Genomic DNA, 27,491 nt, shown 5'->3' on the forward strand with positions numbered 1-27,491 from the left:
ATTGGGTTTGAATTCTTTCCAACTGGAGAGATCCATCAAAAGGACCGAAAATGAGTGAAAATGATAGGAGTATGTTCCAAATGCAACAGAAAGCCACTCTCTGACCAAATGAATTTTTGGCTGAATTCCCTGCTTCTTTATATAGCCAAGCTAATTCTGCCCAAGGGATAGGGATAACCATCGGTACTGACTGGGAGCAAGAACTAGATGACCAATAACCTTTGCATGTTTGAAGAAAACTTGAAAGAGTATGACAATTAACATGGGATGAAGGACATCCTCTCGAGAGAGCTACTTCTGAAAGGAGCTGAAAAAATGCCTTTTAAATACTCCTTTCCAGAAACTTCTCCTGTGCTAGTTTTTTTTTTTTTTTGCCTCTCTTCTAGAAGAGTGAACAGTTTGATAACCTTTTTTTTCCTACCATAACACCTGTCTTGTTTCCTCCACACAGCTTTTCCAATTTCCTTCTCTTACTGGAGTTTAAGATCCTTAAGGGAAGGCCCTATTTCTTTTTCATCTTTATGTCCTTCAAAGAATCTGGTAGAGATCTCCGCACACAGAATTTGGGTTGAACAACCAAATTAATGCCCTAATCACACATTGTACCTCATGGGTAGAGACTGACTCAGCAGGAGCATTGAAGGTGCTCAAAAAATGCATATGTGAATGAATGAACGAACGAACGAACGAACGAATGAATGAATGAACAGGCCTTTAAAGAGCTGCTGCAACACCCTCTTGGTAGAAATCAATGGGACACAAGGCAGCTGGGAGTGGAGCTGTGTCCAAATACCATGCAAACTGGCACTCTTAGGCCATAGCCTGTTCTCCAGAAAAAGTTAAAACAATCCAGTGACATTAGTGAAAAGCCAGACATAAAAACTGATGACATATTCTATTGGAACAGTAATTCCTACTCACTTTTGGAATCATGGCCCACTTTGAGAATTCGAGCAAACCCTTTTCCCAAGAACAATGCACTTTCGTATTCATTTTTCATTCAGTGTTTCGCTTGACATGGGAACAGATCCCCAGGTTAGCAACCTTTGCTTTAATACATTTAATAAGAACTTTAAGTCTAAGAACTTTGCAGTTCAGGCTTAAATCATGAGATCAATGATGGGGAAAAATTTACCTCTTTTTCCGTTTGCAGTTTTCCATTTGTAAAATGGAAATAATATACTCCTAACCTCACAGGATTGTTTTGGAACTCAAAAGAGCAAACATGACCATGTATTTGAAAACACTTGGTAAACTGTAAAACACCATATTCTTAAAAGGCTTTACAATGATTATGTTTCCTTGCACTGGGACAGGGCAGGTATTTGCATCGGCTACTCCCACTCACTTCTCCTTCGCCCTTTGTTTCACTGACTCCCTGTGTTCTTTGTTTAGATAGGTGCCTCCCCTCCTAGCATATAAGCTCCATTAAGGCCAGAAATGCAATTTTATTTATCCCTTTGTCTCTTCCTCCTTTAGATCCTAGCATAGTGCTTTACATGTCAATGACAATTAAATAACATTTAGAAATATATTTTGGATAGTAGCTAAGTCCCCCACATTGGCTTAAATGTGTGGTGGAATGAATTGCAGGGACGTTCAAATATATAAGTGGATTGGTCAGACAGACCCCATTTCGATAAAATACCGTATTCAGAAGCACACTTGCTTTATAGGCCCTGGGTACAATCACCGTCTAGAGAAGGGGTGATTTATTAAGTAGCTAAAACATTCTCACTGCTGTAGGATAAGCTTTTCAGCCTTTACCTCCATTTGTGAGCAACTGAAAATAAAGGAACTAATAAAATCCAATCACCCAGAACCTCTTCCTCTAGACAGACTGAATGATAACTTTTTAATTTAGGCAGGTAAAGAATTATTGCGGTAGGACTCTAGGGCAGGAATGTGTTAATAAAATCATCCTCTCTGCCTTTTCATTTAAAATAATCCCTTGAGCTGATTAAATGAAATATCACTTGTTTAATAACTGACAGAACATTATTTTTAAGCACAAATGTTTTGCATATCTTTGCTTCCCATTTTTAATTCCAGGCACAGAAGGGTGGAGGCACTGACATCACACAGAGGAGCCGAGCTCTGCGCTCCAATGCAGTTTGCCCTGTCATCGTGGCATCTATAATTTAGTGGGAAGCAGCGAGGTAGACAGAGCATTATCATTAGAAACCATTCTGAACAGGGATATAAAACACAGTCGCAATAACACTTGTCAGAAAGGTGACTCTAGTCAGAACTCATATCCATGAGTTTCAAGATAAATGCTGACACGGCAGCCATCCTACAAAGACTATTATTGCTTTAAAAAAAACCAAGCCAAACCCCCAAACAAAGCAAACGCATGAACCTTCCCCAGAGTGAGCAAGTTAGTGCGAAGTTTGCATCTGGGGTGGCATAAACTTTCCATGATTTACAGCAAATATATCCCCTCTCCACTTGGAGAAGGTATTTTATGATGCCACAGAGGAAGGATCCAATAGCATTTTGGGTTTAATGATGTTAAGCTATTTGGAATTCTTTCCCCCCTGTTATTTGGAATATATGAGCTGTGCCCCTAAAACAGGTCATTAGCTGTGCCGTGGATGGGTTCATCGCCTCCCCCACAGGACTGCTCAGCTGGTGCTCCCATTTTCCCTGTCTTCTACATTTAGAAAAATCTCTTTGACTTGGTACTAAGCTATGATTTAATAACCCTGTTCTGCTGACTTCATAAGCTGTGAAACCTCAGAGAAAAATCCCAAATCTGAATTACAGTTCTAATTACCTGGCTCAGGCAAAGGGTCTCAGCACTGAGAGGTCTGTTAGTGCCCATTTCACACTGAGCACTATCTGTCGCCAGAGGTCACAGGGCTGCATCCTGATTCGCCTTCTCCTGCGTGAATGCGGCCCCTTCCCTGGCGCCCTTTCTTTCTTGCGAGACGGGAGGAGCTAACTGATTGGTGATTTAGCGCAAATTTTTCCTGAGTTCCCAGAACTTACTCAGAGAATGCACTTTGGTTTAGGAAAAATGGGTGTATCATAAATGCAAATTTACAGTTTAGCAGGGTTGCTTTCATTAAAGGGTCCACTGTGATATAAAAATATATTTAAAACATAATTTCCCCTTTACTTGATTACTTGATTTTAATTAATGATATTTTAAATAAGTTATTGATTATCCCAGCTTTTAAATGTTTAATATTATTTCCTAACAATTAAAAACATTGACATAAAAACTAAAGCAGGCATGTGGTTAAAAAGAAGCTCCAGCAATATGGCAGGTTCTACAGTGGAAACAAACCTTCCTCCCAACTCTGACCCCGGTTCCCTAGAGTCTCTCCTAGAGGCAGTTCCCCATGTGTCCTGTCCGTCCCTCATTTGCCAGGAGTGTGTCTGCAGTCACTCTCTTGGTGTCCATACTTTGTTCTGCCCCTTGCTTTTTTTTTTTTTTTTTTGCTTAATAGCTTGGAATTTGTGCTGAATTTGAATATATATCTTCAATAGTCTTTATAATGGAAGCATAGTATTTTAGTCTATGGGTATAATTTTGCCAAGTCCCATTACAAATTAATTATAGACTAATTCTATTTATTTTTGCAATAGCAAAAAAGGTTATGATAAGTAGTCATATACACACACACACACACACACACACATATGTATTCTGTAAAGGATTATTTTAAACAGGAAATTCTACTAGAATATTTAAGGTTCTTTTATGAATGTGTCTGAGGAAGAAAACTGAAAGCTAACCTTTAGGGTAGGTGGCCACTAATTCAGAATAACCTGAAAAACAAGATGAATGTGGATATTTAAAATAATGAGAAATTTTTTAAGTTTTAGAAATGTGATTTGTCTCCTTTGGGGGAATAAAATTCTTTTACAACGTAAGATATTCCTGTGGTGCCCTGTGGCCACCTTCTGAGTCTGGAGAGGCCTTTTGATGGGATCCATCTCTCCAAGCAAGTTAAGCTTCAACGATTGAGATCACCAAGGGCTTCCCTCCCCCTGGAAAGTGTAGAAACTGCCCAGTTCTACGGCAAACGCTGGGACTGCTTACTTCTGTAATAAGAACAACTTCCTTTTATACTATTTCCCAGTCAGAAAGGGAAATACGAACATCTAACATATATATTTCTCTCCTGGAAATTCTGGACATCAACCCTGTTTGTCTGTTGGCACCTTGGAGTTGTTCTTTCCAGCCTTGTGGTTGTGACTGGGTGACGACTTGTGTAACCTGTCATTTGCTGTCCTGGTGTGCAATCGGAGCCCCAGCTCCCTGAGGGCAGCTCTGGTCCGGGGCTTTGTGCACAGTGCGTGTCTGAGTTGCAAACGAGCCTCTGTTCACTCCAAGTACAGTAGAAAGAAGACATTCATTTTAAGTACTGAGCGTGGGAAGTTCTTTCAGAATGAAAGGTTCTAATAGTCACTTATCATAATTGTACCCATTTGAGAGAAAGACACATTGAGAGAAAAGCCAGTTTGCCTAATTGCCCTGCCTATGCTAGGTTGAAGAACTAACTATACAATTTCTTAACAAGTTTAACAGTTTCTCATTAAAATGCTACCACCATTAGTAGACCCATATATTAAAGAAATCTATATATTATAGAAAAAAACAAAAGATGGTTCTGCTGTTTTGGGTACATGGACAGCTGACTGACGTGCTTGTTCATGACCCTTTAGTAGGCGCGCGGGTAAGTTATGACGTTAAGGGATACTTCTCCACAGTCATTTTGGGTATCAGCTATCATACTTTCCTATCTCCACTTGAGAAGACTGATTAGGGTTCAATCTGGTCTGGCTATTTTTGGAGAATGGGGTAGTTGCTTATTGCACTAGCATATTATTAAAGACTGAACTTTTATTTGTATTGATCCCATAAACGTACTGCATTCAACTTCTCCCCATCCCTCGTAGTTGAATTATATATCAAAAAAAGAAGACAAGGTTTTCTGATTTGGAGAATAAATAATTCAAAACCCGTTCACTCTAATTTGCAATCATTCCAAGAACAAAAGTTCACCCACCCCCTGGATGCTCTGTGCCATCAGCTCTATGTGAGTGCCAACTGCCTGGGCAAATCTGGCCTCAGAGAAGGTGAACAGGACTGCTGCCTCATAGACCCTAGAAGCAGGTTTATAAAGATAAGAAAGATAGCTCGGAGAAGTGTCCGTGCTGCACCCAGGCACCAGGCTCTCCAGGGGTGGTGACAAGAATCTTCATTTTGAACAAGATTCTTCTGCATTCTAAAGTTGGGGAACACTGGACCCAGGGTAGCAGTAGCTGGCTTCACAGGCACGAAGCAGAAGAAAGGGCTTTGTAAAGCCCAGAAAAGACCCATCACTGAATATATCATTAAAAGAGAAACAGGGGACTGTAAGCTCATAAATTTGCAGAGAAAATGGCCCCTAGGAGAGTAGCTTGGTATTCCAAGTTGATTTGGGTAGCTCGGAAATAGGTAATGCTTTTGTTGCACATGTTCGGCAGATTCTAGATGCAAGGGTAGCTCCTCAACCTCTCCTCCCTGAACAAATCATCAGGAAGTCATACACATTATATGTGAAACAAAAGCAATAAACAAAACATACTGAATTTTCTTGCTAGCAACCAAGAGTTTGGGTTTACAGCAAATGTGCTTTCCTTCCCTGGCAGCAAACTAAATTACATACAGATTAAGTTAGGTGGAGGAATAGATTTCATCAGAACAGTGTTGGATAATCTAACTTGGATGTTGAAGTCAACAGCAGCTGCTATGGATATGGTATTAGAGTGTAAAAATCCAAGAGACCAGTGTTCATCTGGAAGAACAGAAAAATCACAAGATAACCTCCAAAGGCTCCTGCGGCACTATTTACCAAATGTGTTTCTCTAATAAGCTGTTTAAAACACTTCAGGTTTTTTTTTTAAAGCACTTTCATACTATGTCTGTAATGCCCTCCAAGAACCCCATGAGTAAATACTAGTTTCATTTTGTGGGGAAGGAAGGCAGCTCTAAGTGTTGAAATACATGCTTAAGGGAGCCGCTGGTAGAGAGAACCAGGAGTGGAATGTGGGTTTCTGTCTCCGGGGGTAGCCCTGTCTCCGTGAGGACATTTTCTTAACACATAGTAGGTGTTGACAAATGCTAAATAAATTAACAGTGACATGTTAGACAATCGCCAGGAGTAGGAATGAAGTGCTTGGGGAGTTCCAAGAAAAGGGCACTAACTGGAGGAAGATGAACAGCCATCGCTGCTGTTAGCAAGTCATTCTGGCACTCTCCTTCAATCACGGAACTGAGGCAGAGGCTTGGAAACTGCTGTAAGGACACCCAGTCCACATTTCCTAAATAAGGAGCCGGCAACAGTCTTCTTTGGGAGGAATGCAGCTCGCTACCTAACACTAATGCTATAGAAGCCATTTTTTAAACAACATAGGGGTAGCCCTATTTAAGCACCTCCTGACTTATGTAGGAAAACTCCATAATTAACACTGCAGGCTTGGATCTTGGCTTTAATCATCAGCTAGAGGTTTAGGTCATTTTGAAAGTAGAAAAAGGGATTGTGTGGCAATCAATTCCTTTTATTTGTTCTTTCTTTTGTCTTTGTCACTTATGTAGAAACAGAAAACAAATTATAGCTACCCTATAGCTCTCACAAGTCAGAATAATTTAGTTTCAATAGACGTGGTGATACTGTTTAAACCTTGAAAGTTAATAAACATGGATTTGTAGAATTAAAAATATTGAACTATTGGAGTGCTACCAACTCACAAAATTAAAGTTTTATAACCCAAAGTCGAAGACTGTATTCTACAGTTTAAATATTTCATATCTGACATTTTCCAACTTGACGATGTGAAGTCTGATTTTGATTTTTCAATCCAATATGAGTTGGGGAGTTTAATTCAAAATCAAGAGAAAACCATTTCTGAGACTACCTTCTCTTTCTATTGTTCCCTTCTTACTACATAGGTTTTTATTTTTTTCACTTTGGAAAACAAACTTTTCTAGCTAATGGTGTCGTACATACATTGGGGAAGTTCTGCTTAGGAATTAAGCAGTGGATGAAAATTAGAGTCTAATGTGGGTCGTATATGACCAGATTTATCTATAAATTATATTAAAAGAAAATGTTTTTTAACTTTAAAAAAAAAAATACTGTGAGCTACTACAGAAGCTCCCCAGAGGTGACCATCTGCAAGCAGAGACAGGAGTTAAAAAGTTGGGTCATGTGGTTCTGTGAGGTCTTCCCTCAAGAACCTCAAGGTCCAGGCAGGGCCTGTGCGTGCTGTGGTCCTTCTGTTGGCTGCATGGCCAGGTGAAGTGTCGTGGAAGTAGGATTCTTTGCTACTCAAACTCAGCAGCCAGACCAACAATTTTTTCCTTTGCAAGGCCTCTGGAATCTATTAGAGGCATATGTACGTTGCAAAGAGACTTCTACACAGAGAAACAAATGATCTGAAAAGGCCGCCAGAGTTCACTCAGAAAGGCAAGGTGACACTTAAAGGGATTTCTCACTTAAGTGGTCTTGCTCCTTGAGCGTCTGATGGAAGTATGCTTTTTGCCTGTGAGGAAACTGGCAAAATCACTACAGCATCATGTTCGAGTTGGATGTGTAGACAGAAACGATCTCCATGTAAATACTGGTACCATTCGTGAGGGCTTTCGCTGTGGCCAAGGAACCTCCATGTAATTAGCTGCGTATAAAACGAAGGACACTGGGAAATACGTTACAACAGAGCTTTCACGTTCTACCAGCTCTCCCCATTCTCACACCTTACCCAGAATATAGATGGGAAGGAGCCTCCAACCATTCAGTCTCACTAGGAGAGGAAACATGAAACTCAAGTTCTGTCCTAAGTTCCTTTCAGCGAATTTAGAACTTTTGGGGGGCTTTCTCAGCCACGGTTTAGTTAAGACTGACAGAACACTGACTCCGAGTCAGCAAGATCTCCTTAGGTCCATTTTGTTGTCAAATTCAGTTTCTGAGTAAATGGAAAGACTAACACCTATCATTTCTTAGATAATGTTTTAACATCTTGCATCGACTGAAACTTTTTTTTAATCAAGTTACAATGGTAGCACAGAACTCCACCAGGGGCCGGGGGTTGCAGATGGTTGCATTACTCTAAATGTTCAAGCTTGACTGACCCATTTCATCAGCACTGTCAGAGCCTTGCACTGATACATGTTGACAACATTTAATCTTAAAAAATTGAAAGAAATGAATTAATATGCAAATTTCCTCAGCTTTGTAATAAAAATGTCCTTGAAAAAAAACAGTGAACATGACCCCTGAGGAATTGTGTGAATTATCCCGGCTCAATTCTTTAAGTTAGTCAGAGGTACACGGGTCCGCAAGGAAATCAGTGCAGATTTGACTTGGAAATAATTATGATGAAGAACAAAACACAAGCAGGTTGAATAAATGTAACAACTTGGGAAAAAGTCTTAGTCCTGTTTGCTATTCACTTTGAATTAACGGGATTAGGTTTGGTTTTTGAAAATAAAGGAGCACCACTGTGCAATTTTAACACCTAAGTCATGTGGAAACAATATTTTCTTAACTATCAATTTTAGTGCATATTGAAAGTCACATTTGGCAAAACCAAAGTCTTTTTGCGGGACATGATAGAGTGTAGCTTTTTGGCAAAAGAGAGGATTGTAAGAAACTCATATTTAGGCCACGGCTTATATAGGATTTCTGAATGGATCATTTTGACAGAACTGTGTGGTCGACCCACTTGTAATACAAATGTGGCTGACTGATTTTTGCTGATGCTGAAGTGACCAGTTACTTCATTGAATTTACCCAGTTTGAGGGGTCGTGTAAACATAGTGTCTAGATGTGAGCGAGCTTTATAATAATCTCCATATGGGCACGGGGAAGCTCCGTGCTGAAGCACACGCTGTCTAGGAAAGCAGCCATCTAGGCGGGCATACAGCAGTAGCTCCCTGCCTGAGGTCAGGGCCCAGCTCTGCGAAGCGACAGTGGGGGTTGGGCATAACAACTGAATACTTCTATGTGAAAGTTCAAGTTTTTCATGTTCCCAAAGCAGATATGAGTGTTAACCAAGGAGCCTCAACCGTTAAACAAAACTACACCAAACCAAAAAATTGATATCCATAACAGCTTCCCAGCAGTCAAAATGAATGAATGAACGGCTGGAGGACAGATATCATTTTCTGTCTTCAAGTAAGTTCTCATTGATTTATTTTTTATTTTTTCCCCATTTACCCTCTTCTACTTCCCCACACTCCCCTTTCCCTCTAGTAAGGGATTAAACAAACCAACAGAAAACCCTCATAGACACAGACAACACTATAGTGATTAGCAGAGGGAAATTCTCATTAATTTAAAGAGACGTATAAATATTAAGGAAAGACATGTGGTTTTCGCTTCAACCCTCTGCATCTTTGTGCCACAGGCTGGAGCCGTTCTCTCAGTCCCCTGAGCACAATGAATCAGCCAGACTCTGGGGTCTGAAGGGCTTTGCCATTGGTTCAGTCTTTATCTGGGTGCTGCTGATTTTGCCAAGGTGATGGCTACACAAGTTAAATTCAAGCTTTTTAAACGACATCCATATATTTTCAATGCTCGTTTTAAAAAAATAAAAATCACACCAAAACACTGCCAGTCTCACATAAAGACACCAAACGAGGGTTGCTAACAATCTGAAAGAGTCCACATAGTCCTGTAGAGGCTCTGAAGTCCTGTAACTTTCCCGATTTCATATATTCTGGGAAGACAGAGGCGCTGGAATACAGCCTTTGCCCAACCAAATTAATCTCCTCTGTAAGCTTTACAAAAGGCTTTTAAGTTCCTCCTTTCTTTCTTAATCTACCATCAGTAAAATCCTACTTTTATAGCGCCCTTTGCACCTGCTTGCATAAAATAAATAACCCAACCGTTTAATTACGCACTACTCTATCGGCGGCGAGTGACATGAAGTTGCAGATAGAAAAAAAAAAGAAAACCGGCTTTTGGTATCCAAAATTAATATATGTCAAGCTCAGGGCAAAGCTTAATCTTTTTGAAACACTTTTCTAAAATAGATGTTCTTTTATCATCTGGCACATCAAGACCCGTTGGAGGGAGGGAATGAAAAAGAAGGCATTTGGTTAACACGCTGCAGAACAGCACTCTCTTCCCCCCTCACTTCAGGCTGTTCTTGAAAGATCTGAACAGTTGTGTAATAATGAAAAATGGGCGATACTTGTGGGGCATTGCCTGCGCTCACACACCTCCGCCCACGCATTCATCATTCTGCAGGTATTGTCAGTGAAAGTTTAATTGCATAAACACTCTGTAACTGTCCTGTCATATTTCTTGTCAGTCTGGATTCCCTCTCCGGGCTCACTATCTCACAAAACTATAATTGAATTGCTACCAAATCACAAGAGTCCCCCCCTCCCAAATGAAATCTTTATGAATAGAATTTGTTTCCTATCAGCAGATTTGACAAATTGTGCCAGAGGAAGGGCCCTGGTGATAATTTTTGAGTTTATTCTCAATCTAGCTATTTGCCGAATGCTCTTATCTACTTTTAAAAAAATTTTAAAGCCCCAGTGGGGGGTGGGGCGGAGCAGCCCGCAACCCTAAGGGGCTCTGTGGCAATAATTCTGGAGCCAGCGGAGGAACAGGGAGATTATCTTCGCCCTACCGTGAAACGATGCCATCGGTAAATGAAAGACATGCGAATTAATTGAGAATTAAACTGGGGATCTGTCAAAGCTACAATTTCACCAAACTATGTCAATTCTTAGTTATGAGGTATTAAGTACCCAATTTAGTCAAGTGTTTATTCCATTAAACTTGCACTTCGTTTCTCCTTGCACCAAACCTTCCGGTGATCATTACTCATGTAGAAGCTCCGAGCAGCCAGATTCTTTGACAGAGTTTTAGGACCATGAACAAATGAAAATTAATCAAAGGCATGACACGCAATTTACTAAATATGTGATCATGAAATTTTAATGCATTTACGACATGGTCAAAGTATTAAGAGTTTCCCCAAACAAATAAAACAGAATGTATCTGAGGCGGAATAGGCTTGTCCCTTGTTGCATTTTTATGCTCTGGTGAGAGTATCCCCACCCCCGTTTCACAGCAGGAACTCTCGGCAAAGGCCCGGATACCAGCCATTCTCTTAAAATTCTGTTGGTGGTATGGGCATGAAATATGGCTCCTGGCAAATAACTCTTAAATGGGACGCGGCTTCCCCCAGATTGACAACTGTCTGGTTGTTTATGTTTTTTAAATGTGCTTATCAAAACCATGTAGGATTGATGGGTGTTTGTAGATGAAGTTATGTTTTTGCAACAGACTTAATTTAGGACTAAGGTTAAAGCTTAGGATAAATGAGTGCATTAGATGATTAAAGAACATTTGTCTTGTGGGACATTTAAGTCATTTATTTATGACACTTAAAAACAAGCTAGGAAAGAAAGCACCATGGATTTAACGAATCAGTTTTATACAAATGTTAAACTAAAACTAATGACTTTTTTAATGGAACTTCAAGATATGTCAGTTTACTAAATATCCAGAGGCAGAATCAAATGTGCCGTGGAAAAAACATGATGAAAAAATATTGGAATTTTTAAAAATCGCTCAGTGCTGTGTATATACCCCCATGTGTACCTTCTTCCAAAAGTTCTTTAAAAAATTGCAATTGCTCTTTTATTTGAGGATCTGGGCCTTCTGCCTCTCTTTAAAATGCTTTCTTTTATTTTACATAGAAGATTTTTTTGATGGTATAGGAATTTGGACAATCGTACTATACGATACTGTGCAGGATATGATAAAATACCTTGTCAGGGGCGACTAGATGGCTCAGGGGATTGGTAATGGGATATACAGAGCCTTTCACCCATAGGTCACTGGCTTGAATTTTGTCCAGGTTGGCAGTGACTAAAAGTCATTAACATCTCATGACTGCTTGGTGGCCTATGTGAAATGAGTTTCTTAATTTATTTATTTAGGACCATATATAGTCCCTATGGCCAGGGCATCTGGGCATCTCTGTTGCTTTTACAGAAGTGTTCCACCCAATCTACCAACACTTTCTCTGTTTAATAAGGAGATGGCTGGATACTGGAGAGTAGACCTTTAATTCTTTGTGATGTCACCAGTTTTTTCATTGCTCTTACTGGTGTTTTTATTTGAGGAGGACATCCCCGGACAAGTGAGAGGCACTGACCGGCAGACTGACATTTTACCAAAGGCACAGGATATACTTTCATAAACCATACAGAGGAACAGCTTTGAACCCTAGGGAATTTACATCTTACTGTTTTATGATCAATAGCATATGGAATTTTCAAAAATTTCCAGATTTTATTACCAATTGATAAAAAAGTAAGGGTGGACAGATGGTATCATCAATCCTAATTATGTGAAAGCTTGAGGCTTGCATAATTAGCTCCTGGCTAACAACTGACCACAAGCTACATTCCTACCCTTTTCTATCACCTTAGTTCCAAATCAGCATTTCTCTTTTGCAAGGCCTCTTACTAATTCTTCTCCAGGTCTACTCACTCACTTCTGAATGAAAGAAATGGCCTGTGGAATGGCTTCCTTTGCTTCCAGTCTGCTCTATGCAACACACCCTGCACATTCTTGCAAAAATAAAGGATCAGGTATTAAGTTCAGTGAACTTAGGTTCCCTGCAGATAGGAATCAGCATAACCTCAGGAAGACTATTCCAACAGAGCTGCTCAGGAAGGATGGCGAGTGCCCCCAGCTGGTGGACTCAGGGAGGGGTGAGAGAGCGATTTGAGGTGGCTCTTGAGAAGCAGCCTGGTGGAACGGTTGAGAATGGAAACCCTGGTGCCCGGCTGCTTGGGTTCAAATCCTAGGTTCTCCACCTGTATGATTTTTCTAAGTTTTAATAAACTTTCCTTTTTTTAGTTCCTTCATCTGTAAAATGGGAAAAATAATAGTACCTTCATAGTATTTTTTGAGAAGTGAATGAGGCAGTGCATGTAGTGGGCTCAGCAGAGTGCCTGACACTTGCCGATCATGCGATGAATATTACTAGCTAGCCTGTGTAGGATTTCAGGAGTCCAAAGGTAGTTGTATAGTATGACCCGCCCCAAGGGAGGGTCCCTCCAAATTCAAAATTTATTTTTGTATTTGTAAGTGATAAAATAATGTTTTCATTGGGTTGCTGCTCTGTTTAATGAGTTATACTAAGGGCTTACTGCACCAGTCTCAGATGCTGTTCCCTGGCAGCCCAGCTCCTCCAAGATCTGGCTCCATGCACCTTTGCTTCCGTGAGGAAGACAGGGCTCCTTCCTGCCTCCTGGATGCTACCTGGGCTGGGCTTCTGGATGAGGTGTCACTGCCTCTTCGGTTCATTTTCATGCAGAGCATGCAAATCATCCCTTCCCCTCGAAGCCGCCCCATCACCAAGCCTCTCCGTGACTTCTTCTGCCACGTGCTGCTTTATGCCCCAGGTAAGACAGAAGCACCACCTTCCTTCCTTTTTCTCTGGGTGCTGATTGTGTATGAACCTCTGATGATGATCAGTTTTCTAAGGGCAGGTGTCACAACTTCTGCCTCTTGTGTTTTCTGTAAGCACCTAGCAAATTGCTCGAAACAAAACAGATCCTAGGGCCACAGTCTACTTTGGTGTGGGGTTAGCCTTTTACCATCTCTAATTTTGATTTCGGGTCATTTTGAGAAACAAATTACTTAAAACATGCCTGTTCTTGTAATTGGAACATATAGGTAAAACTATTAATATTATCATTAGCAGTATTAGAATATTTGCAACAAGTTACTCCTTGAGTAGAAAAAGCTTTGAAGGAGTCAGTACAGTTTCCAAAGCTAGCATTTCCTGAGCTTCAGTTGGTAAAATCAGCCCAGCATCAGTGAAAGGGAGGCAGTTCGGGCCACCTCCCATTCAGCACCTTCCTACAGAGCCAGAAAGACCAATAGTCAGAGAAAGTAATATTCCTGAGAACCTATCATGCAGCAGGCATTTTTAGGCTAATTAAACAAATAAACAAACCCAGAAAATCCTCGACGATGTACACCTAAGTCCCTGACAGTCATGGTTCATGTATGTCTGGGGATGTCAAGGCTACTTGTTCCCAAAGAAGCAATGTTCCTGGGCTGTTAATTTCGGGGCTGCAGTTTCAAACTGAGGTAGCCTGGCAAGGCTGCTAACAGCAGCAGCTTGTCATATAATCCTGCCCTACTCGCCCTGATTGTCATGGTCACATTTCTGCATTGTGTTAAAGCTCTGTCTCTCTCACATGCTGGTCATCTCCTGGAAGACAAGGAGCTTCACCACTGTGTCCTCAGTGCTTCGTTTAATGCCTGGACACACGGTAGACTTGTACTCAGTGGTCACTGAATTGTCTAGACAATCCCTGTTATCAGGTGGGCCTGGGTTCTGAATGAGAATTCATTTTGGTTAATAGCAACTAGAGAAAAGATACAAGTTCTTTTCTCTCTCTCAAGCTACTTTGTCAACTAACAGAAATTGGGTGATGTTTCCCATGTGTTTCATGAGCAGATGCCTCTAGAGGATCTGACACCCCCTGAGAGGCCCTATTGCTCTTCCTTCTCTTTCTCCATCCCAAGCCTGCCTCAGGGGACTGGCTCTGAAAGGAGGAGCTCAGAGAGGCTGCAGAGAGCCTGGCCCAGCATCGGCCAAGGCGGAGCAGGCAGCAAATGCACAGAGACAATTCTCACCGTGCTCCTGGCGGAGGAGGCATGCACCTAACGGGGACCAAGGGACTCAGGGCTGAATTCTGCCTATAACTGATTCAGATGCTACTGTTGTTTCAATGTAGGGATGAAGGCAGAGGAATGGATTAGAGAATTTTAGTCCTAAGTGAGAGACTATATTTAAAAAGAAAAGATGTTTAGCCCAATGAAATATGTGCATTCAGGGTTAGTTAGGTTTCTCTCTGTACTTCAGAAGCCCCTTGGAGAAAATTCCTCTGGTTTGATTCCTACCAGGGCCCATCTCCTTTCTCCATCTAGTTTCTAGGCTTTCCACCTACTCTATCCCTAATTTTGTACCTTTAATCTTGGCTGATGAACTAACCTGTGTTTGGGGCAAGCCACTTCAAATTTCCGTCACTTTCCCTCATGTGTGAAATAAGGATAACACAGTGACCTGCCTCAGAGGGACAGGGTGTGAATTAACGCCTGATTAGTGGTCTCTGTGCTCTGCACACATCAGGCTAGATATGAAGGCCAGCGTCATCACAGTGGCTTGAGTACGCATCGCTTCTAAAGCTATACTCAGGAAGAACTGCTTGGCAAAGAGCTGACAACTGGAAGTTGCAAACTTTACACAGAAGCAATATTTCCAGTATTTTCCCCAAGCAATCATGAGTAAATTGCTCACTAGGGGTGGAAATGGTTTCCAGCCAGTTCTGCCTCTTCTGATCTGTGCACCCCGCAAAGCTCAGTCAATGCCGGGTAACTGATCCTCCGCCGGCCTGCCGTTTAGTGCAGGGAAGATTTCAGGATGGTATAATTTGGCCAGGGATGGAATTTCTGTGCAGTGGTATGTATTAAAAGCAAATAACTTGTGCTTTGTTCAAGGCAACAGTTATAGAAACAGAATCTACAATTTTTAATTATCCATTGACAAAGACCGTCACATTTTTTTTGAATGGAAAGAACAGGCCATCTATTAACAATTTGTCTAGGGTTTCATTTTAGAAACTCTGAAAACGTACCCCTTATCACCATAGGTTAAGGAAAGCCAAAATTATGACCTGGAAAGCTATATAAAACAACTGTTAAAAAAAAAAAAAAAAAGATATATAAAAAACCTTCAATAGAAGGTTTAGAAAAAAATGCTACATATAAACCGAGGGAACTATTGTGTATTCTGATAAGCAGCCTGTGCTTCTATTATTGGACAAACCATCTGCTACCCTGTAAATACCACTGTATTATTAATTTATATAAAAGCTGCACTTTTTTGAGTCACAACCACTATGATCTAAATTTTGGAATAAAAAACTTCAGCATGTCATGCAGAACTATACTGAAACCAACATCTTCTCTGGGAGCACCGAGGGAGGCTGCCCTGCTGTAGCTGTGTGAATCACCAACACACATTTTCATGGGTCGGGGTGCCAAGCCCCAAAGGATGCCTTTGCGCTGCAGCTGTGCATTCTGGGAGCTGGCCTGGAAGGGCAGACCTCAGGTACTGGCCAGCAGAGCCTGGTAGGAAGAAGATATTTTACCTTACTTTTCTTTAGCTCCCTCAGGCAAGATCCGAGAAGTACAAGGTTGCTTGCAAATGTTCTCACTGTGCACAGACAAGCACACAAAAAGACGTGTGCATTCGAACAGAAAGTAACAAATGTGCCTAGGCCTCGTGTACCAGAAGTGATCTCTTTGGGTTATGAATTATTAGTTTTTGCTAGGCTGCTTTCTGACTGTAGGATGTGGGATATCCATGGGCACTGGGGATGAACGGGAGGTGGGCCAGTGTGGGGGAATGGTGAATGTATCTGGACCAGTGCTACGGCCACAATAGAGAGGCATTTCCTATTCAGTCCATGAGAGGCAACTGTGGTACATTATCTGATGAATTTATCTTTGCTGACATTATATGACTATGGGAAAGAATTCAATGTGTTTACAGTTTGATAAACATTCAACATAAATTATACACTTTAATTTCATTTATTTGTTGGGGACTATGGAAAGCAGGAATTTCGTTGCATACAAACTGCCCTTCAGATTGAAGAATTACCAGTTTCCTGAAAAGGTTCACTAATTATAAGAACAAAATTCATTTCTATCTCAAGCGCGCCACTATCACTTGTAATCAGACTTTTAAAAAGGCAATAGTGGAGGACAGCTCACCCTGGTGCCCACACAGTGTGTATGGTACACTTCCAGTGGCTCCAACGTTGTTGAGAATAAATCCATTGCTAATAAACCTCCTATCATCTGACTTGAATGTTGTAGTACCACACTATTTATATCTAAAAGAACCTGGCCTGATCTTTTAGCATTAGCATGCAGAGTGGTCTCCATGATATTATCTTACCATATAATGACTCCAAAAATCTCAGAGAGATTAATGGTGATAACATAATTCCAGAAAGTTGCCACTCTACATGCAGAAATATATTGGCAATAAAAACCAGTCACTGTGTGCCTTTCCCCAGTAGGGGATCTCTTACTTTTCTTTGATTTTTAAAGGCTTCAGATCAATAACTGGAGTGACATTATTAACAGCTCCCTCAACACCTTGGCCAGCACTAATATTAAATCCATTACACCTTCTGTTTGACATTTGCAGTACAGCAGAAAGTGCTGTAGATACAGTCACATTGTCTGGGGACTGGGGTTGGATATGGGGTTAGTAAGATGGTTTCCCTTGCCTGACTTCTAAATTCAGTTCATTGATGGGAAACTTGAACCAATAATAATAATAAAAAGAACACTATACCCCCAACAACCCTATATTAGATGGTGAATAATTCACCCTTATGAGTACAAGTATATCTCTTATCTAAGCAGTTTTTGAAACAAAATATTGATCTGCACCTTAGATAATTTTTTACATTCATTTGTTCCTTTAATTATATCACTTGTGAAAATCGTCTAATGATTTCAGAAGAATTGAGCTCCTGTAGAATCAGGAGCTGATCAAATTGACCAGAGCGCAGGGGCACATGTAGAAAATGCAGATTATTTCCAGCCAGGCAGGTACTCAACTGCTTCAATTTGCTTGCCTTTAAAATATCCAGGACATAAGTAGGTGTAATAGCACAAAGATCATACTACTACAATGATATCTTCGCCTCCCCCGTCCCCCAGCCCAATAACAGGCTAGATCTGCCTGAAACTTTAGACAAAACACAATAACCCCTATTTTTAGACAACGAATGGTTAACAGTACTGCTGTAGTTATCCTTCACCAAAAGCACTGTCTCATACATTTTGCTAAATTGTCTAAATCCTGGTGCAGTATTGATTTCTCCCTCTATGAGCTCGCGCCCATTCAATATGCTGCAAGAGCCTCTCGTCCTGGCTGACTTCCCTGCAAAGCGGGGCCCAGGTACGTTACTCCCGACAGTGGTCCTGCAGCTGGGAGCTGACTGCTAGCTCGTGGGAAACAAACCACTGGAGACAGAAAGGAAATTTTATGTTAAAGTGAGAAACATGACGGGGAAAGTTGCCTGTGAGGGTAAGTGGAAACGCGGGCTGCCACAAGCGTGGATGCTATGATCTTATCTAAGCAAACAAAGAAGCCCCACCACCTACCTGTACCTGTGTATAGGAACAGAAGCAAATCTGGAGGGATGGACGCCTAGTATATACACACAGACAGTGGCTGTTTGGGGGTAATGTCATGTTGGCTGCTTTTTGTTTCTGCATTCTCTGAATTTTTTACAATGTGCATAAATTAATTTTATAACAGGAAACAAATCAACCTCTTTTAGTAAGAAGGAGGGAGTAAAGCACAACAATTTTATGACCTAACCTAAGGAATATTACTTTTTGCTTTCAAAATAGGGAGATTTTCAAAGTCCCTCCAGAATTTCTTAAAAAGAGCTGCTTTCCTGTTAATTAAGCATTTAAAAGATAAAGCATTGAAATTTAGTAACAGGACAACACTCATAATACCCAGATTACAGAATCATTCAGAGTAATGAAAAGATTCACACAGATCTATCAAAAGAAAACGATCCATTCAGACATTATGTTCCAGAGGCTCTGTGCTCCTCAAGGTGCAGGAGCCTGCAGGACAGTACAGAGCAATCTCTTCTGAAATGTCTGGGTCACCCCCAGCCAGGCACACTAGAACTTCATAACTTAAAAAAAAAAATGTTTATATTGATTTGAGAGAGAGAGGAAGGGAGAGGCAGAAACATAGATGAGAGAGAATCATTGATTGGCTGCCTCCTGCATACCCCCTACTGGGGACGGAGCCCGAAATCTGGGCATGTGCCCTGACCGGGAATCGAACCAGAGGTCGTCTGGTACATGGGACCATGCTCAACCAACTAAGCCACACCGGCCAGGGCAGAACTTCATAACTCTTAAAATAAAGCCACCTATTTATTTTTCTTACACCTGCCTTAAGGGTTTCGTAAAAGAAATATCACATTACTAAACTATTAATAAATGTGCATACATATAAAATATTTATCTGGGTTCGTCATCCAGTCAACAGATATTTTTTTCTCTCATTATCTTGAGACTGGTTCAAGACAAGACAATCAAAGGACTGGTAGTTCAAAGACAAAGAATTCCTATATGGCACAGTATCATGCCTCTTAGGCTGGCTTAGTCACTTATTTCCTTTATTATAATGCCAAATGTTATTTAGATTTCAGTCATTTAGTAATGCTACACTGAACACATCAGGGCTTCTGCAAAATGTCCTACCTACTAGTCCCTTCATTTCATAATCACCACATATTGACATCCCTTTCCAACCAAATTACACTATATTTCAAAAAGAAACTGTGTTTTACCAGAGTTTAAAAGATTATGATGCAATGAACAGCAGTCTTCCAAAATGTTCCATCGCGTTATTAAGAATTAGGAAATCTTGTTAAAATTCTTTCAGCTTTTAAGAAACATAAGCAGCTGTGGGATGTAGTGCCTGACATGAACTTTTAAAGAAATTCCCTTGGAGCAGTGATCGGCATTAGTGAAGATATTCAGTTAAAGGTAGCACCCTACCCTGCTTCTCAGTATTTGAAGTTAGTCTAATTGCCTTTTAAAGCCAAAGGTTGAAAATAACCCACACTACAGACTTTTAAAGCAAAGTACGTTTAACATTCTCTAATGGCAGGAGAGACACTCTCCATCAAGGGAGAGAAACCCTTCTTAGGCCACTGTCGCTAATGAGCCGGGTTGTTGAGGAATGCGCTTAGAAGGCAGAGTGTTCGATTTTCCTAGTTAGCTTGGCTCAGGGAAGGCTGGGAAGGCAGGGGAAAGAAGCCCAAGTAAATTTTCAATCACACTTCAATGTTAAATGACAGCGCAACTTTAAAGGGGGTATGTTATTCTCAAATCCAGAATGAAAAGATTCCCAGTGAGGACTGAGTTCTCACAGAGCGCCTAGGGTTGTTTTCTGCATACTGGTGCTTCAGAGAAGGCCTGGGGTTTATCAGAGTCCTTATATTTGACGTTAAAGCAGTTTGGTTTTGACTCTAGCTTAGGATATCCTAGCAGAACTGGTTTACAGGTTATGGATGTTTCCCCTCCCGACCAAAGTTTCTTCCAAGTGACAAGTCACTCTTAACGTGTTTGTAGAGACATGCAGCTCAATGTGAATCAGCAGTGTAAACGGGCTGCTAAGAAGACCTAGTTCAACCTCAGGTGGCATTAACAGAGAAGTACAGCGGCCTAAACTGAGAAAGGCGACAGTTCCTCTGCTTTGTATCGTCAGAATACATCTCGAGGGCTGCTTCAGTTCTTACAACCATAATACTTCAAGGTCGCCAACAAACAAGGGTCGCACAGCCAGGGGAGGGTGACTAGGGTGGCAAGAGTCTTAGGAACATGCCATTGATAATGGTGGTGGAATTAGGGCTGTTTGAACCAGAAAGGCAGGAAGGCAGGAGGGAGGGAGCATTTGGTGTGTCTGACTGACTTCAGGTACTTGAGAGGCTTTGATGGGGAGGAAGGAATAAATTGGAACCGTGGTCCCAGAGGGTAGACCTCGGCTCAGAGGGGTTTAGTTACAGCAAAGTAGATTCTGGCTCTGTATTAGGGATAATTTTCTATTATAGCTTCTCCTCAAAGGAGTGGGAAGTCTGTCTCGCACATTGTTGCTTAGCTTCCCATTAGGAACAAGTTCCAGCAGAGTCTGGAAGGTTATCTGTTGGTTTTGCTATAAAGGGATAGCTACGTAGGTTGGTTAGATTAAAGGATTGTTGAAAATCCAACTTAACCTGACAGTTTGTGATTCAGGGAAACAAAGTCCACATTTCTAAGGCCTTTGTTCATACGAAGGTTTGTAAACTTGAATTCTTACAAGCTGAGTGTTTGAATATGAGCAACCCAGGCTCCCCAATCCAAGTCCACATGAAAGAACAGAAAACTATGTGCATGTGCTGCTTCTCAATAAGCCTAGATATGAACATCCTAATGACTAAAAAAGCAGTTCCACTGGTCTTACTGACATATCTACTCAGTAAAGTCAGTGAACAATGTTATAAGAATATATAACAGCACTGCCCCCGCCAAACAAAATTTTCATTTGTAAATGGTAAAGAGTAGTCTTAATCACTCCGTTGTCATGCGTGGAGCTCACTGTAGAAGGATGCTCACCTATGGTGCAGATGGTCCCTACAAGCGGCAGGTGACTTACAGGAGGAAATGCATTGATTCTAGATGGAATTAAATTATTTCCAAAAAGGGCAAATATGTTTTTCCCTTCTGTGTGAGCAAACACACTGGTGATTTCTCAGCAGGTCAAATTAAAGTATTTTTTTAGAGGTATCTAGAGTTATTTTAATGGTAATCTTTAGATAGATAGGGTTTTTTCCCCCATTTTTATTTCTATAAAATGCTTTTGTGTCGTGAATCTGTCTTAAAACAACATCTCAAGTAAAGTACAAGCATCTTTAGAGTGCAAAAATAATTTCTTAAGTAAGCAAATAAAACTTTGCACTTCAAATCAGGCCTTGATTCATTAAAAATCTTAAACTTCTCATGAGAAAAATTAACATTTAAACCAGTGCTGCTTGGCCAAGCACTCCACCACACAAGAATATGAAATATCTCCTCTAAAAAAGTACAAAAAGGACAAAACCACAAATGTGGAACTTCAATTAATTTAAAGCCCCAATCAGCAAAGAATAAATCCTTCGCAGATCTAATTACCAGCGCTCTCGGAAGACCCAGGCCGACCAGCCAATCTTCCCCGTGTTTGAACAGCTTGATGAACTAGGGGACTGATGGATATCAAGTCATTTTGTTTAATTTATAAATGGATTTTCCCCTAATACTTAAATTATCATCAGTACAACACAATGAAAATGGGAACATTCTGAATGCAAAGTCTATAAGAGTCCTGGAAGGAATCCCAATGAGGAATGTCACCTCTGTTCATTCCTCTATACAATTGATCTAATTAAATACTGAGGGTAGAAAGGCAGTTTAAAATGTAGCCATTTCTGTTTTCTTTTTAGCCTTAATTTATCTGTTCACATCTTTCAAGTACCTTCTGATGCTAACCAAAAAAAAAAAAAAAGAAAGAAAGAAATAGAGATTTCTGCAAGTCCCTAATACTTTTAATTCTCAGCAAGCTAATATTAAAAAAGTCTCTGCCATGGATTTTGCTGAATAATAAATAAATGCATTACATTTAGCCACAGTAACAATAAAAGGAAGAGGGCTTTCCAAATCTGAACCTTTTCCCTCCAGTAATTTGACAGATAAAATAAAGGAACTAGTGCCATCTATATCTATTGTTCAACTGAAATCAGATCTCTGGATTATGCTTATTAAAATGTCTCCTTATTTTCAAATCTCTTCCTTATTTAATTACTGCATGGGACAGAAAGCTGCATGGAATTGTTAAATACCATTAAACCTATTTATAGTCTCTTCACACTGGCAACTTGTGTGCAATCATTGCAAAGGTCCTGCCCACCAGCCCACACGTTGGGACTGCAATTCCCACCTGGCTCGGGGGTCTCTGACTGGGAGGAGGAAGATGCTGAGCTGGCTCCGTCCTCCGTGGTGCCCTGCGAGAGGAGGCCCCGCCCAGGCGGGAGCTTCATGCCCAGCTGCTCTGCCATCTCCACGTGGTCCCCGGGGTGGACATAGTCAAAGACGCTGCTGCCTGTCAGCTCCACCTACAGGGGGAAGAGAAAGAGCGGGAAAGAGGTGTCACAGGCTTTTCATTTTCATAGTCAGCGCCACTGTGATTCAGATTCTGAGCAGAAAAGGAAATATATGCAGCCCCCAGAAACAATCCCGGTTCTACGTCTTTATCCTCAAGCGCCTAAGGATTCTTGAAATTGAAAGAGAAAGATTTTTTTCCACATGTATTCATTTAGCAATTGTTTAAGCCGTATTTTTTCCCCTCACACTCTGTTGTTTGCATAAAGCCCAAACATTCTGTGAAATGTGGATGAGTCTGCCTTGAGTTCAGCTGTTTCATCCACGCATCATCAAATGCTCCCATGCTTGGTGTCACCCGGATGATTGACTGAATTCTACAGTTTTCTTGTTGAGAAGTTGAGACTTTGTATAGAAATAGCCCGAGAGAGCAGACGGGTATTTTCCTTAAAGCACAAAGATTTCCAAGATGTGTATTTATACATATCAGCTTATTTTTATGTAAATTTAAATGGAAGAAGTGCTGCTTACAAATATATGCAAAGGCATAATGTTTTCATTAAATATTACTCATTAGCTCTGTAATCATGTGGACACTTTTCCATGCACAAGAGGTCAGCTGGGGGCTGAAGGAGACATTTTGTTTTTCTGCTGGTATCAGCTTATTCTGCCTTCAATCTAATAAAATTCATGGTGCAAATCTCCTTGAGGGCTTTAAAATGTTTTATTTTGTATACTCTGTATAAGGCCGACTCTAAAGATAGAGAATGAATGTGAGATATCAGAGGGGGTCAGCCCGAAAGGGAGAGACTGCCTATTTCAGTGCTGCCCGCATGGCCCACGCCCGAGTCCTGTGCTGTGTAAGGGGCAGAAGTTGCTGGTAGGGACCAGCCTTCCCTCTGTACTCTTCTGATGCTATTACTCTTCCTTCCTTCCAAGAATAGCAATAATGCTCCTAAAATAGTGTCGTGGGGTTATAGGCGCTATGACAGGGAGAGATGGATCAGCAACAGAACAAGATAAAGCTCTTTCCCGGGTCACTAATGGGTTTCCCAGTCCTCTGGAGTTTCGTGGTCTCAGGCCAGCTAGGATGTGCCACAGAAACTGCCAGTTCGGGCTGTCAGTTTCTTGGTGGATATTTACCTGAAACCCCTTCCTGCCTCAGCGCCTCCCTGTGCAATTTTGCCTCCAAATTCCACCTGAGTGCCCGCACTCTTTCCTGCCAAGAAGGGAGGCTGTCAGAGCGCCTAATCCCAGAGCAATTACTACCCCCAGAACTCAAGTCCCAGGAAAATGATCACATCTACTCCCAGACCCCATTTGATTAAGCTCTTAACAGGCTACACATCTTCAACATCTATCAATTAACAGAGGTACAGCCAGAAAAATGGGAGGCTAAATTCAGTTTGGTTAATAGCTATTCCTGAAAAAGGCTCGCATAACTTTTACCGAAAATGAGGTACTTTCTCTCTGCTATTAAATTACACTTTCCTACTGTATTACCCTACTACCGACTCTATCATTTTACAATAACTATTTCCTCCATTTGATATTGTTACTGAGCGTAAATCAGAATTCATAAGTGATCAGTTCCTACCCTCTGGGAGGGAGGGATTACATGGAAATAATCCCTTTAATGTGCGCCTTGCCTCTAAGCATTTCACACAGCAGTAAATGGGTAAGCTGACTTTGAGCAATTAGGAAATTAAATGAAACTAATAAAATGTGTGTTTTAATATTTCTTGATGGTTATTTTGTTTGGGGATTAGTGACTATGAGGAAGTCACTCTCATTTTGCATGGAGTCCAAGTGCACCACTTTAATAAATATTTCTGTCACTTTCCTCAAACTCCAAGCCTTTCTTTAATACCAAAATGTAGCTTTTGGCACAGACCACAGATTGTGATAAGATGACAATACAGGTGGGAGATTCAGTAGATTTTTAGGGGTCCTGGTTACTGAATATTCATGAAAGCCGGTCTCACAGAGATGGAGAGGAGAAGGAGGTCGCCGGCTCCACAGCCTGGCTTGCTTGTATGTGCAGGCATTTCCTTTCTACGAAATAATGTCCTGAGAACAGCACATCTAGAATGAAACTGAGTCACAATGTGCCATATCACACTATGACCCAGTGAGGAATTTTTCCTCCTATGATCTCATAGGATCCTGAGGTCATACTGGATGGAAAGGTTGGCACTGAGAATTTGACCCTATCACAGTCTTTATGTATGTATTGTAGTCTAGGTCACATGGTGTAGGGAAAAGCACAACATACTTGGAGTTATAACCTGATTTGGAAATCAAAATCTTTTCCTCCTCTGCTGTGTGACCTTGGACAACTCATTTAACCTCTCTGGGCTTCAATTCTCTACTTTGAAACGGGGCAGTACTGCTGCTTTGCAGGACTCTTGGTGGGACTCTATGTGGATGGTACCCCCTGGAGTGCAAGGCAGCGCCCTGAGAGCTGGGATGAAAACAAAACTTGCTTTTCCTGCCTCAAAGCCTAATTTTAAAATTCCAATGAAACCATGCACAGGAAATCACTTTGTGAGAAATAAGTAGTACAAGAATGCCTGCTGTTGCTGCTGCTGTTTGGTGGATAGGAATGGATGGCACATAGACATGCATATTCCTGTGTAACTTTGGTGAGTTCTTAGGGTTTGTGTGGTCACTTTGGGACATCACTTTAGTCAGTAGGGGTGCAGCAGAGGGGATGCATGCTTAGAGCCTCAACTACGACAATAACAGCATTAGCAGCTACCTACCAGTATGTACAAGTACTTTTCACACTATCCTTTGATCATCATAATGGTCTGTTAAACTGGTACGATCATCCTGATTTTACATCATCATCATCATCATCATCATCATCATCACATCCCAGCTAGAAGCCACCTTCCGAACCATCCATTAATACTCCCTATTTCATAGGTGGAACTTCATTGTTCTAAGAAGTTACAGGCTTGTTCAAGTTTACCAAAGTGTTTAATGGTAGAAGCAGGACTGTAAGCACACTGGCTATCAGTTTGCTACTTTTCTCATTAAACCCATATCTGGTTAGTTTTTCCAATTTAGTACACCTGTTTTAGTGCCTTCTTTAGGCCCAAGAGTCCAATGGCAAAGCATCCTTAGCCCAAGGGATTACCAGGCTGCCTGCACTCAGCTTCCTCTTTCCATGGTGCTCAATGTTATTTCCTGAATAAAAGTGAAGGTAAGGATTTGAGGAGCTCACTTCCAGTCAAGATAGTGGCATAGGTAAATGCTGGGTTCACCTCCTTCCATGACCACATCAAAAGTACAACTAAATTATAGAAAAACCATCATTCAGAGCTACCTGAAGACTATCTAAAGAGAAATCCTATAACTAAGGATATAAAGAAGCGACATCAAGACTGGTAGGAGGGGTAGAGATGTGGAACGGGTTGGCCCCACACCCACAGTGTGGTGATTAAGAATTGAAAGGGGTATCTTGGCTATGGAGGTACGCTCCTAAGGAGGGTACCCTCCCAGCCCCACACTGGGCTCCCCAGCCCAGGACTCCAGTGCTGGGAAGAAGAGTTCCCCTAACAGCTGGCTGTAAAAACCAGTGGGGATTACATACGAGGGAGGTGGAGGGCTGCTGGAGACTTAGGTGCTCCTCTTAAAGGTCCTGAGCACAGACTCATTTGCTCACAAACTCACTTACTCTGGGCTGCAGTTCAGGAGCACCAGCTCAAAAGGTGCTGGGAGCATACAAGGAGGAACTAAATTGACTAGCTCCAGGGCAAGGACAGGAGGGCAGGGGCAGCTTTCTTCATGGACAGAGGTGCTGGCAGTGCAATTGTTCCTTTGTTGAGCCCTTCTCCCACTCAGCTGGCACAGCACAGACAGGACCAAATCTGTGCTGTCCATTAAACTGGTAACACTGTTTACCCGACCCTAGTGATTCCCTGAGGTCCTGCCACCCCCAGTTCTTGTGGCCAGCCCAAACCTATTCTGGTGGCTTTTCTACATATGCAACCTGCCTAGGTTCATGCTGTGCACTTTCCCCAAATCTCTCAAAAGTCCACAAACATCAAGCAAACAGCAGATAGCTTTGGCATGCCCTGTGCCTCTTGCTAAGTGGCTCTAAACCCAGCACAAGTGGCAACTGGTTTCAACTTGCATTGTAACAGCCATCAGGTGGCCCTACACCTGGCATAAGTGGCTGCCAGTCTTGGCTTGGAATGGAGCTTCAACAAAGCAGCAATAAGCCTGCAAAAGTGGCAGCTCTTCTCAGCTCACATAGTGGTGCCCACCAAAGGGTATCAAGCTTGGCACAAGTGGCAGCCAGCCTTCGTTCACATCACAGCCTCTCTCAAGTGCCTCTAAGTCCAGCACAGTGGCCACCAACAGCAGATCACTTAGTAGTACCTACCAGGTGGCATCAGGCTGGACACAAATGGCAGGTGAACTCGGCCTGCACCAGAGCACTGCTCAACCAGCCTCACAAATGACACACCTGGAGGGTGAACTCGGCTGGGACCAGAGCCCTGCTAAAGTGACACCTGCAATGTGGAATCATTCCCCATTCTTCACATAACTTTGCTGTGGTCAGGTCTCACAGCCAGGCAGCCTGAAGGTCAGTCTTACCCACTGAGATGTCAACAGCAATTAAGTATCAACTACAACAGGAGGGCATGCACAACCTACAAAAGGGACACCTCTGGAATACCCAGCTCAGGTGATCAG

At 41.6% G+C, this 27,491-nt stretch overlaps 1 protein-coding gene across 4 annotated transcripts in view; it reads right to left on the minus strand.

The window, feature by feature from the left end:
- Nucleotides 1–27,491, minus strand: part of NPAS3 (neuronal PAS domain protein 3) — an 819,123-nt gene that overhangs the window by 94,568 nt on the left and 697,064 nt on the right. For all 4 annotated transcript variants that reach the window (XM_081157901.1, XM_081157899.1, XM_081157900.1 and 1 more), the window contains exon 5: nucleotides 22,621–22,795. In XM_081157901.1, coding sequence (XP_081014027.1) covers nucleotides 22,621–22,795 — 175 coding nt within the window. The remainder of the gene's footprint in view (nucleotides 1–22,620; nucleotides 22,796–27,491) is intronic.

The sequence above is a fragment of the Miniopterus schreibersii genome (assembly GCF_964146895.1).
Source record: "Miniopterus schreibersii genome assembly, chromosome: 1".
Classification (NCBI taxonomy): domain Eukaryota; kingdom Metazoa; phylum Chordata; class Mammalia; order Chiroptera; family Miniopteridae; genus Miniopterus; species Miniopterus schreibersii.